We start from the raw sequence: 13,307 nt of genomic DNA on the forward strand, positions 1-13,307 counted from the left end.
CGGCTTATTCAGTGATGCGGCCAATTTATGTAATTTTTCTAACGGCTGCCAGCAGCGCTCGAGTACAAAAGGTAAGATTTAGGCTGCAACTTCTTAACTTGTGCACAAATTAAATTAGCGTAGACATATCCTCATCATGCAAATTGCAAAAAGAAAGGCACATGACGCAACATTCAAGCTAAACGCAATCGAGCAGTCCGATATAGAAGGAGACAGAGCTACCGCACGTAAACTTTACTTTGCGAGCGTGACGCTAGCGTATTGTTTAATAAGGGAGCGTCGGACGAAGTCTACATGACAAAGTCTCTTTCCCTTACTGAAGGAGGACGACTTTGATGATGTCAGTTAAAAGGAGGAAGATGAAGACGGTTTACCGTGCTTACTGCAAGTTCGATTTGTCTTTTTTAACAGGGTTGTTTATTGTGTTGCGAGCGTGTTGCTAGTAGCGTTTTGCTACCTTTCACAGGCACGTTCGGGATGAAAGTTATAATACTATTATTAAAGCTTTGAAAACTCTCGGTGTACCGTCTTTCTTTGTAAATATGTGTAACCATGTATACTATGTATTTGCAACTGTATATTTTTGTAATGTATTTATTTTAGAAACTTATTCTGATGTTTTGCACTAGCAAATGAGAAAGAAGGGGCGGGGCAAACGCGGGCTGACGGGAAGTGGAGTAAAGGTGAGATGTGTTTGTGGACACGGCCAACAATAGTGGATATATATCAAGGTGGGCGCATGCTTGTGTAAGTACAAAATCGGTTTTCCTCCCGAAATGTGGTGGGTGCGGCTTATAATCAGGTGCGCTCTATAGTCCGGAATTTACGGTAGTTGCTTCTTCTGTTGAAGAAGATTTGAAATTCTCAAAAGGTATAAATATTATTGTGAGTCTTTATTTTTTCCCCATGTACCTTGTAATTGGCTGGCAAGCAGTTTCCTGCGTACTCTCCCTCTCACTGTCTCCCGGGAAAGCCCCCAGCTCACCTTAAACCAATGTGGACAAGCAGTAAAGAAAATGGACAGCTAACAAGAGTGGCACAGTCTTCTTGTAGCAGAGTCCTCTTTGAGTGACAACTGCCCAGTCAGTGATTCATTCGCCTTTGACTGGATAGCCGTTTTGTAGGTTGGGAGACACATCGCACACACATTCACACACAGTAATACATTTTCCCTCTGACATTATTATGCAGTGCGACATGGCCTTTAACCTCGTAGTGCTGTAAGACCTTGATAGCCCGGGCAGTTGGAGCTGTGCGTGGGCAGGCTGCTAGTATTGTAGCCATGTCTGCAGATTTTTGTGCACATTTCCAGTTTTTACACAGCCCAGTCACTGAGATCATGTCGCCCATTTTCCAAACTAAAATCCTCTCTTTTCCTTCCCCTCATTTTCTTTTAGAAACTGGCAACAGCGGCTGAGAAGTTCCAAATGAAACATCAATGGAAAGATGAGTATGAGGTGAGAAACAAAGTTGGGAGTTCCATTGAAATCATTCCACTTACATAGGAAATATTTAGCAATCTGTGGCAATTATTGCACAAGCTCAATTGTTTCAGTATAACGCCCAAAAAAGATAGCTTGCCAGGAAAATCACTCAGACAGTGAGTTTTCAGATTTTCTAGCAGTCAAAATGTATAAAAAAAATCGTGATATAGTGAAATCCTTCGTTTTTTCGCTGCCAATGGGGACCAGACTCTTACCGCTTATATGCGAAATCTGTGAAGTAGCGCCACCGCAATAGCAATGGATTATTTTCTGTGGTATGTGTGTGTCTTAAAAATATATATATTTTTAGAATTTTTTTCATCCTAATAAGGTTAAGACGATAAAAATGATTTGATTTTCATTTTGTCGTCTTCATGCCACTCTGCTCCTTCCAGGGTTCCGGCGGAAACCCTAAAAAGTCTTAAAATGCATCAAATGCATTATTCTAAAATCAGCCCTTAAGTGGCATTAAAATGTCTTGAATCCAATTTTTAAAAGTCTTAAAAATATGAACACATTAAAAAGGTATTTGAACTAAAAAGATGTTGTAATATTTATCAAATGACTTTTTAATAATTCACTGATTTACTTTTGTGGCAACAACGCGTGACCACAATATTGGAAGCACCAAAACAGCAGAGGTGGGTAGAGTAGCCCAACAATGTACTCAAGTAAAATTAATATTACTTCAGAATAGTATTACTCAAGTAGAAGTAAAAGTAGTCATCCAAATACTTACTTGACTAAAAGTAAAAGAGTACTTGGTGGAAAATTGACTCAAGTATTGAGTAACTGTAGCTACGTTGTATTTATTGGTTTTTTTTTTAAACAACCAATCAGATCATCAAATTATCAAGTCCAATCAATCAACAAAAAACACATTTAATCTCAAAGTAGAATAACATATTCAAGTTCAATTCAAATGCTTAAATAAACAATAAAATACAAATGGTATAAATCAATTAAACAAATGAAGCACATGTAGCGCCAATTAGCACATTTTAAGCCCCAATACTTATTTTAACAGGCTCTGCAAGCAGAACAATAAGCTAGCCCATATAGATATAAATCAATATATCTATATGAATCTAAATTCCAATGTACTGCGTATTTACATACGCATTTAATGTAAAAAAACCTCATTTTTAAAACTGGAAGGTTGAATCAAAGACGCTGGATGGTTGAGGATAATAATAATACATTTTACTTCAAAGCACCTTTCTGGACACCTAAGTTCGCTGTAAACCAAAAAACATCAAACAACAATAAAACAAGAAAGTAATACATAGCAAATAAAACCGAAGTAAAGTTAAAGTTAGAATTTGGGAAACTTACCGCTACGTATTTCCTCAAGTTTGATGTGGAATTTTTGAATGCAGAAATATTTTTTTATGTATGCAAACAAAGGAGACATTGCATATTTTAGCTGGTGTTTTGCAGCCTTTTTAAGGGGAACATGCTTTTGATGTGAGGCCAGGGGTTCTTCTGCTCTTCTGTGTTTTCATAGTCAGAATTGCTAAGCGCCATTTTCGATCCGTTTCATTCGTAAACAAATTTTCCCCCGCTGAAGTTGAATATGGCCACATGACAAGGCTGCTACGTTTGATTGGTTAAACATGGTAGCGCCTGACAGAGGTCTCCGTCAAAATAAATGTGCCTTAGCAGAGACAGACAGACGCATACTTGCGTGGAGGGATTCATTAAGTAACGAAGTAATAACTTCAAATTTACTTAAGTGAAAGTAAAAGTATAGGGATTAAAAAATACTCCTAGAAATACAAGACTTCCCAAAAGTTACTCAAGTAGATGTAACCGAGTAAATGTAAAACAAAATAGCTTCTTTTAAAGATGGGCAATAAATGTACTCTAAATGTTACTACCCTCCTCTGCAAAACGGTGATGTCGTTTCAGTCCCGCCTGTCAGAGCAGACGCATGTCTTAGGTCTCAAATTTGATTGCCAAAGGCAGTTAAAAATTCTTAAAAAGTCTTGAATTTAACTTGCAGTTGTAGGAACCCTGTCCTTCGCATGCCTCTTTTAAAGAGTGAGGTTATCATACAACAGTTTCACTTCTGACGGAATTATGTTGATAGTGAGACTTATTTCACTTCTTTCGAAAGTGATAATCTAGCCTGTTATGCAATTGTTCACTACGTTTTCTTATATATACCAATTTGTTTTCATGGGGTCAGATGCACTATTTATGAAAACGAGAACAGCGAACATAAAAATCCCAGCTTTGTTGAACGTTTTTCGCAGTTGTATTTGGGCAGCCAATCAGATACATGAATTTTGTGAATTCTGAGAGTGTACTGTGTTGATTCTGGGATTCGTGTCCTGTCTACCGCCTTCTTCTTTCTATGGCGCAAAAACATCTTGTGCAGCATTTTTGTAATGAGTTTTTTTTTTAAGTCCAAAGTAGCGATAGATTTCAGTCCAAGAGTTATAAGCTTGTTCTCGATATCCCTTACAAGAATTGACAAAATCGGTAGCTTTCAATTAGATTGCATTATAGATGGAAATTCATACTTATCAGGAAAACAATTCAGTTTTTCATTTCCAGGTTCAGAATAAGGTTGAAAGCAATTTCCGAAAAGATAATGAGGAAAAGAGAAAAAAAAAACTACATTTAATCTTTAAGCAATGGAGCACATTTTTGGAGCGAGAGCAAGCAAGCACGGGACTTGGTTATTTTTGTTTAATGACGTTTATAAAATAATTATTTATTTGATGTTAAAGGTCAAATGCAGAGTCGTCTGAGTAATGACCTTGCTTATGCTTGCCAACTTGATCGGATTTGTTCTGCTCTCTTTATGTGTGTGTGAAGTACATAATTTAGCAGTTGCATATCTTCTCTTGGAGAAAAGTGCTGAGTCAAGATTAGTGTCCAAGTTCCACTTTTATCCAAAACAAAGTAAAATTGAAACATACATTGAAAAATGGAGTGAGACTGCCACCACACAACAAATGAATGACAACATTCTCGAAGTAATTTTATCAATTAAATACATAAAAAATATTTGTCAACAAAACAATATCTATAGAAGTTTTACAGACGATGAGGTTGAAGACACCACAAATGGAGCTGATGGCTGTTGACGGTGACAATGCCATCTGTCAATGAAAATGTCTTAACTATACTGAACCAACACAGCTCCCAATGTGACAGACATCTCTTCCTGTCTGAGAGTTTCTTCAAAGTAAATATGAAAAATAAACTTAAATTAACCTTTCCTTGGGGGCAGATCAGGAGCATGTATACTGGGTATTTCGACAGTCTCTAGAGATGTAAATGGTTTATTAGGAATACTCCAAAAATCTGAATTCTGATCCTAATCGGATTATTCCCTGCATATGAGCATAGTCTTTGACTGTAGGCAGCAGTAAATACAGGAACTGATAACACATGTTATCATCCATTTGGAGAGCTGTTGGAGGATTATGGGAACAGAGGCCATCATTTTGTTTTCCAGATATCCTGGTGACTTTATATTTTCCCTCATGTGCTTGTTTTCAGGAGGATGAAATTGCATACTACAATTCCAAGGACAACGTAAGTGTTTATTCTCTTTTGACCTATTTTAAAGTATTGGAAGAAAATTCCACTGAAATGGGTTTTAAAAATGAAATCAATTCTAAGGTATTTTGTGTGAGTCAGTAATAAGAATATCAGGTCAAAACATAGACAAAAGTCACATTTCCGAGTTGCTACTTTCTTCGAAAAAAAATGAAAAAGATGCAGCTTAACACAAAAAATGCAACATCAATTTCGATTGATACTTGAATACGTTCAAAAGTAGTTGGCGCTGCACTCGTGCCGACCTCCAAAAGACAAAATTATCTTCCCTAATTCATTTACAAAAGTATTTTCTGCAAAAAGTGATGCAATAAATCAAACAGTAATCTGATGGAGCAGCTTCCTAACTCAAATTAATTTGCATCTCTTGTAAGCTACTGATTGACGTGTTCTTGATCTTAACTATTTTTAATTATTTTATTTTGTAACCTCTTTTAACCTAAGGTGAGAAAAATGACACATGGCTCCCAGCAAGTAAGAAAATCCGTAGTTTTCAATCTTGCACTCAACTGTTGAATGGTTAGAAAATGTAATTGAATCATTCTCATTCTAACTTTTACACATGGAGTAGAATATAAACATTAGACAGGCCAGGTATGGTAAAAAAGATGAAAATATTTTAATATTTTCAATTGACAATGATGTGTTTGCATGTAGGGCAAGGCTCCAAAAAAGTAAACAATTGATAAAATATTAATATACTTATCAATAACAACAGCATTTTTAATTAGGGGTGTCAAACTCACTTTCACCAAGGACCACATCAGCTGTCCTTAAAGGGCCTGATGAAACTATCAAATGTAACTATTCTATCCATCAATCCATCCATCAATTTTCTGCACCACTCATCCTCACTAGGGTCATGGAGGGTGCTGGAGCCAATCCCAGGCATCTGCGGGCAGTGGGCAGGGGACCCCCTCATCTATTTGCCAGCCAGTCATAGGGCATACAAAGACAAACAACCATTCACATGCTTATTCTTACCTACAGACAATTCGGAGTCATGAATTGACCTGACTTGCATGTCTTTGTATAATGGGAGGAAACCAGAGTGCCTGGAGGTAACCCACACTGGCATGGGGAGATCATGCAAACTCCGTATAGGGAGGCCAGTTGCAGGAATTGAACCTCTGCACCGGTTAGCCTCAATGTAAAATAACTATAGATCTATTACTGTTTCTAGTCACAAAATAACAGTTGCAATAAAATGATATAACTGCACATATAGAATATCTATCAACTAAATATAACAAAATTAATATGAACTTTTTGGGATAACGCTCAATTCTGCTCAATGCCATTGGTGCGAAAACACTGCAGTAGTGCTGCAACAACAAATCGACAAAATCAAATAAAATTGATGATTAAAAGCGTTGGCAACTAAATAGATCCTCGTTTTGTTGAATCACGAACACCATTTCGTTGTGACGCTGGGAATTGTAGTACCACTTTGGTCCGGCAGAGGGCTCCAAGACAGTTTTTATAAAAAGGCTATGTTATTTTTTATATGCTACATTTTGAACATTGCATCATGTACAAACAAAATTGACATGAAAGTGTCAACTTTGTAGTTTTTTGTGAGTGTTTTAGCATGAAACAAAGTTAACAATTTTAAGGGAACAGACAGAGATAGAGAGAAAAACAATCAGAAAGTAAGTATAAAATAAAAAAAAGTAAATAGAAATGGCATGTTAACTCTACCCAGGGGGAAAATTCTTGAGCACATATCATTTTATATTAGCAATGTTTATCATATTCCAAAATGTAGCCCCCAAAAACAAAACATTTTGAAAAGTGGGTTTGTTTACATTTTTTTATTATTTATTTTTTGGTGGATAAAAAAATCTACACAAATTGAAATGTATTGCTTTTTCTTTTTTGTTTTGTATAAGTCCAAATTTAATATGATCTGTGGATAAAGTGATGGGATAAGAGTATCTTACATATTTGCAGGTGTATAGCATACATTTATATACATTTTTTTATTTATCAAGTTAATTGACAACTTCTATTTTTTTATTGTTTTATATAATAGAATATTTTGTTTTGTGCACTATCTGTCCAAAACTTCAAAATTGGAATAAATAGGAGGGAAATTAGAAATCCAATTCATCGATTAATCGAAAAAAAAATAATAATCGACCGATTCATCGATTATGAAATTCGTTAGTTGCAGTCCTTCACTGCAGAATAGTCCACAGGTATGAAGGAAATGGGTCAAAGTAGTCTTGGACCTTTGATTCTTAGATACTCAGACATTTAACACAGGTTTTAAAATAAGAAATTGATTTTAATGTAATTAACAGTGAAAACATGTTCAGAAAATTTAGAAAACAAATGCATGAACATTTGATAAAAAATATGAAACTTTCCTTGTGATCTTTTAGTTCTGTTGATTTTTGTTTTTGTTTGATCTTATATTTAAGACCAATATAATTTTGTTTTTAATTTGTCATTCATTAGGAATATGTGTTTTATGGCTGTTTTGCGAGACTGGGAACGGATTAATCGGTTTTCAGTTATTTTTTATTGGGAACATTTGTTCAAGATACGAGCAGGATCTGAGAACTATTTACTTTTGTATTTTCATTTTTTTTTAACTTGACTTTTGTTCCAAGTGCAAACATTTCTCTTGATGAAAGAGTGTAAAATTAACTTGAAGAAACACTGAATTTTATACTGTAAATGTGCAGACACTTAAAATAAGACATAAAATAACACATTTTTAATAAATTGGCAAAGCTTATATTATATTATATTGAGTTGTATTTTCTCTGTTACATGCGCAATATATTCTTTGTGGTTTTATCAACTCTAATTTGTTGCCTAAAATGAAGAAAGTGTGCCCGGATACTGGTGTTATCCAAGTGACCCAGATGTTCGCTAGTCAATAGGTTGACCTCCCATTCACATTCGCATCCTTCATCTTCCTCTTTCATCTACATCCTCGTGCTCGTCTTGTAGCTCTTTGCTTTTTTCAGTGTCGTGTCCTTCAAAGCTTTCTTCTGTTCTTTTCCTTCTTTTGTCATGACTACTTCATTCCCGCTACCGCCTGCACCTTTTTATTTTGCAGGTGAAGAGGTTCCTGCCAAGGTTCTCCCTCTAATTGACAGATGAGATATATGAGGCGGCCATATCGTTGCTTTATTAGGAAACAAGTGTTCACCGGCACTCTTGCCCTCCTCCCTTTTCACTCCTTTCGCATATGCGTCCTCTACATTTCAATGCATATTACTTAGAATTTGTCTAAACTGCTGAGCAGAACCGTTGTTTTTCTTTTCTTCTGAAACAAGGTGATACAATCTAAACTTTACCAGGCTGATTAAGACTTGGCATTTATTTATGAGACTAACTATTCACAGATCCCTTAACCCCTTGGGTAGTCTAGGCAACACTTCCTGTGGTGTGTCAAGAAAAGCCTGGCTGCAGCCGTCCCTTACCAGGCCGGTTTTGTGGGTAGGGGTTTGCTACCCCACAATAAACAGATGGTAGTGGTTTCTATGGTTAGCAATAGCTGACTAAGATACAGTTCCTTTATCACCTGGTAGCCATTTTTGTAAAGCGTCCTCCCAACGCGCGTACAACGTACATCCTAAATCACAGGGGAAAACTTTTTATTTCGCAAAAGAAAAAAAGTTTGAGCCTGTTACCAAAATATTGAGTAGGACTGTTTTGTTCATATTTACATCATACAATACACATTGCATCATTTGTGGGTTTCATATTTTTGTTGGAAAACTGACTTTGTTGCAATGACGTTACATACTATGTTTATGACATATTGTAGGATCTTTATGCTGTTAGTCTTTGCTTTTTGTGCTTGCATGTCTTTAATTCCTGCATTTTATTTAAAGTAATAATTTACAATCTTATAAAGTATTGAGTCATATTTTAATGTTTATTTGTATTTTTAATTAAGGTTTATATATGTATGTATGTATATATGTGTGTGTGTGTGTGTGTGTGTATATATGTATATATATATATGTGTATATATATGTGTGTATATATATATATATATATATATATATATATAAATGCAAATACTTACTTACATTTTTTTTAAATTACGATTTCAATACATCCACTTTATATATTTTCAATTAAAAAAAAACACTTCTATTTATATATTTATGTTTGATATATATATTTTTTTATAGTGAACCTGTCATTGTTGTTGTTGGTAGCCGCGGCGGCTATTTTCCAGTTAATTATCTCTTGTTTTTCTTCACTAGCTGGATTCAAACGAAACTGAGGGACGCAAATCCCGACTGCGGCCTGATTTTACGGAAGATCCTTCCTTCCGGCGCCTCACGGACCACAGCCACACAGCTGTGCATATCCCAACTGACATCTATGATGGCTGTGAGTGCACACAAGCAAAACAGTTGACACATGATAACAGCATCAAAAGATATTGCTATATTTCTAAAATATGCCAGCAAGGAGAGAAAAAAAGGGGATACAAATAGAAAAAGGAACTGTTAGATGTAATTTCCATTTATGAAAGACACCAGAAAAATGGATGAACCATTCAAATGTCCCCGTTTTTTTATTCTTAGAATGAGTTGAAACAGGTACCATTTATACAGGTAACGAATGGAGCCTTGTTTGACCTCGTTTGAAGAAGTGGTTATTGAAAATGCCCCAAAAAATCATCTTAAAATTTAATTTCACTATATCCATGGGAAACAGCAAATTATATCGCTTTCAAATATTCAACACAATGCAATTCTCTACGTTCATCTGCAGGGAGACTCACACTATATTTCGACGGTTGAGTATTTTTTAAGTTGAGCTATGGTTGTCATAGCTGCTGAGGACGATTTAAATGTTGAATAGCTCCTTCGCTTTGTTTGATTCTCTCTTACTTCTTTCCAATGTGGAGCAGTTATCTTCCTTCGACGCGAAACGCCGTTAACATTTCAGAAAAATGCATAAATAAATTCCACACAATGCAGCTTTCAAGTCAGAAAAGGAGCGTATTAAAAAACATTTACCCCAGACTCTAATAATACATTTTGTGCATAATGGCATCGTCAAGTTAACTGCAAGCTTGAGTTTATTTGCCGCTTGCCTTCCGTTTCTCTCGTTTACCTGCCAAATGCTTTAAAATGAATGTCTTTCCCTTGTTGGCACGCTGGATACATTCCAGTTCTGGCTTATGCTCTAATTACTCTAAAGCCAATTACAAGAATCCAACCTTAATGCCATTTTCTAATTACATTTTTGAGCTGCTTCGCCTCAGATCCTACATTAGCACATTGTTGTTCAACCATAGTGCCAGTCAGTGTTGGGAATAATGCCATTATATATGTTAGGTAACGGCGTTATTTTTTAGTAACGTGGTAATCGTAACTATTTTTTCCACCATTGCAATGCCTTTCCTGTTGCTGACAGTCAAAAGCGGTGCGTTTCTTTAAATAAATTGAAGAAACTATTAGCCGTAGTGAATCTACCCTGCTCTGTTTATTTTGTCATCGATGTACGTTCGAGAATAGCAGCCGTAAGAGCTGTTATTCTTGTTTTGACCGTGTGGTGGCACCCGATAATTCTGTGGTGCATAAAGGTAGCAATGCAGATATCTTACCCGAAAGGGCAGACGATTTTTGACCGCTATACTAAGCTGCGCTACACGGAAGCTGGACGATGCGAAAGATGTGTCTTTCTTGTTGAGGAACAAGCTATATGGCGTGAGATTTTAGAAGCCTCTGCTACTCACATACAATCACTGGTTTGAGAAGGGGTAAGGAGAGTCTTTTTGGCTGGATTTATGATGGAACAAGTACAGAAAGTATAATTTTTCTCAGGTTGTTAGATTTACATTGCAGTATTGAACACAATTTGTTGTGTATTTTATTGTTGAACTATTTATTTTTGTTGAGAATTAATATTTGAAGTACAGTAGCATATGTTTACTTGACCAGTCCCTTTTTGATAAACATGTGTCTGTGTCTGTATGAGGTCACCGGTCACTGAAATATGTCATGCCGCATATCATTGGAAAGCTTAAACACTTGGAATTCAAAATCTGATAACCATTTTAAAAGGTACTCGTCAGAAAAACATCGTGATCAGTCCGAAACATGATACCCAAAAAACTAAAAGGCTGGCGTAACTCACCATTACGTCCCCTGGCTGTCTTCAACTTCTTTGGATGTCAGTGAAAATTTTGCCGTTACATCAAGGAACATTTAATGGAATTCAACCGTGTAAAATGTTTACTCCAAAACACACGATTATGAGAACAGGTAAATGGAATCCTCCTAACACATTCTGCTTCTTCAGTCGTTTTCTCTTGTGATCCGTTCAGTTTGCCATAATATTTCTGTTTACAAATAAACAGACTTGAAATATTCCCAATATGGTAGTTAGCCCTCCCCTTTCGATTGACACCTTTACAATGATGAAGGTCTCTTTATGCTAGTTTTATTAATGCACAAAGCCTGAAGTTACATTAAACATGTGTCTTCCTCTACACATACAGGTATATTCCACCTGTCTTATCTTTACTGCATCATTGCATAAGCCGCAGGATTGAAAGCTTTGAATAAAAATTGCAGCTTTTAGTCAGAATTGTATGGTATATTGTTAACAGTTTATTTGTGTTGCACTTCAAAGTTCAAATTTACAGAAACTACTATATCGACATGCTTTTTTTTAAAACTCGAAAGTCAATAAATGTATTTATGGTACATAAAATGATCCACCATCTTGTTGTTAAGGGAGATCAGATTGTATTCTTCTTTGTGTTTTGCAGCACCCATTTTTGGTTGCTCTACACCATGGGTCTCGCACTTTTTCTAGCCGAGAGCTATTTTTTGTTCCTAACTTGCGTAAATGGCCCCCAGATTGATAAACAACTTATGGTATTACTATGTTGTTACTATGTTAATAATATATTTTTACCAGCAGTGTTTCCCATAGGAAGTTGTGGGAAGATCTCTGACCCTCGGGGTAGGGTGTGTGTGTACATTTTCAAGCCTGGTGTATCTCTTTAGGGCATTTTGAGGCCACTGAATGTAATAGAAATTGCTGTATTTGAACACAAAGTCATATCAGGAATATTTTAAATTTAATCTTAAGTCAAAAAGCCATAAAACAAAGTCATTAATTCATTCACACATTCAGTCCATTGTTCATTCACTCACTACTGACACACTTTGCACCCTGCCATTGAACATTTAATTTTTCTTGGCTTTGTAAAGAAAATTTCCATAGCTCTTCCAAAATTAAACACTTCAGGGCTTCGTCCATTCATGGAGACTCTCAGGCAGGCAGCAAGGTGTTCTCCCAAACGAGACTATGGCGGGCCACCAGAGTCTCGTTCATTGGTGGGAAATTACTGTAAGTAGGGTTAAATGGACTCAACTAATTAAAAAAAAATCATTGTACTAGAAAATCACAATGACCCCGCACTGTTGAGCTATTTTTATAACAGGTGTCCTTAGGGGGCACCCTCGTTCCCGCGATACCTGCACTACACAACAGTAGTAGTGGTCAAATATTAGACAGTGTGTCATGTCCTGCACGGCCGTCATGGCACCCAGCTGGCCCCGCCCCTTGACACCAGCTGAGACGCATTGAATTGATTGCTTGTGGAGTACTTTTGCGCTCCTTTTGGGACTGCCCGTTGCCAGACCATTGCTTAACTTTGAGGAAAACCTGTTCATGCCTGTTTGTTCTGAGTTAATGCCTAGTTTGTAATTTTGATTGCCTTTAAGCCTGTTTTGTTTTGTCTTTGGTTCGTTTGTGTTGGACAACTTTTCTTTCCTAAATTAAAGTGACAGATCGTCTACGCATTTGAGATTACACTTCCTGCTTCCTGGCCCGTTTCGTGACACAGAGTGCCTCTCGTTAAAACACATGTGTCTTGTCTCAAAAAGGTTGAGAAAAACTACATCACTGCACTAGCACAGCATTAGAAAAACAAATCTGCCAAAAAAAAAAGGTTCAAGTCCAACGTGGCTGTAAAAGAATTAATTAATCTATAAAATAAACTGTTCTGCTTACTCATGTTTCTCAATCTCAAATGGATAGATTACTTTAATTTTTTAAAAATGTATTAACTGGACAACCCTGTATAGTTTTGTCAACAATCTTTAAATAAAAATGACAAAAAACATTGAGTAAGTATGCTATAGGCGTGCCACAGAACTTACAAAAATACCACTACAACAACACACATCATTTTTTTTTTCTGTCTACACATATTACAGTTTTTTTAGTAGCATACTACATAAATCT

General features: G+C 36.2%; 1 protein-coding gene across 3 annotated transcripts in view; it reads left to right on the forward strand.

Annotated features, from left to right (window-relative positions):
- The window catches only part of cacna2d1 (calcium voltage-gated channel auxiliary subunit alpha2delta 1), a 160,976-nt gene that overhangs the window by 52,573 nt on the left and 95,096 nt on the right, over window positions 1-13,307 (forward strand). For all 3 annotated transcript variants that reach the window (XM_088339834.1, XM_088339835.1, XM_088339836.1), the window contains exons 4-6: window positions 1,398-1,457; window positions 5,001-5,036; window positions 9,296-9,425. In XM_088339834.1, coding sequence (XP_088195960.1) covers window positions 1,398-1,457; window positions 5,001-5,036; window positions 9,296-9,425 — 226 coding nt within the window. The remainder of the gene's footprint in view (window positions 1-1,397; window positions 1,458-5,000; window positions 5,037-9,295; window positions 9,426-13,307) is intronic.

The sequence above is a fragment of the Urocampus carinirostris genome, chromosome 7, assembly GCF_059441175.1.
Source record: "Urocampus carinirostris isolate Australia breed hairy pipefish chromosome 7, RoL_Ucar_1.0, whole genome shotgun sequence".
In the NCBI taxonomy this organism is placed as follows: domain Eukaryota; kingdom Metazoa; phylum Chordata; class Actinopteri; order Syngnathiformes; family Syngnathidae; genus Urocampus; species Urocampus carinirostris.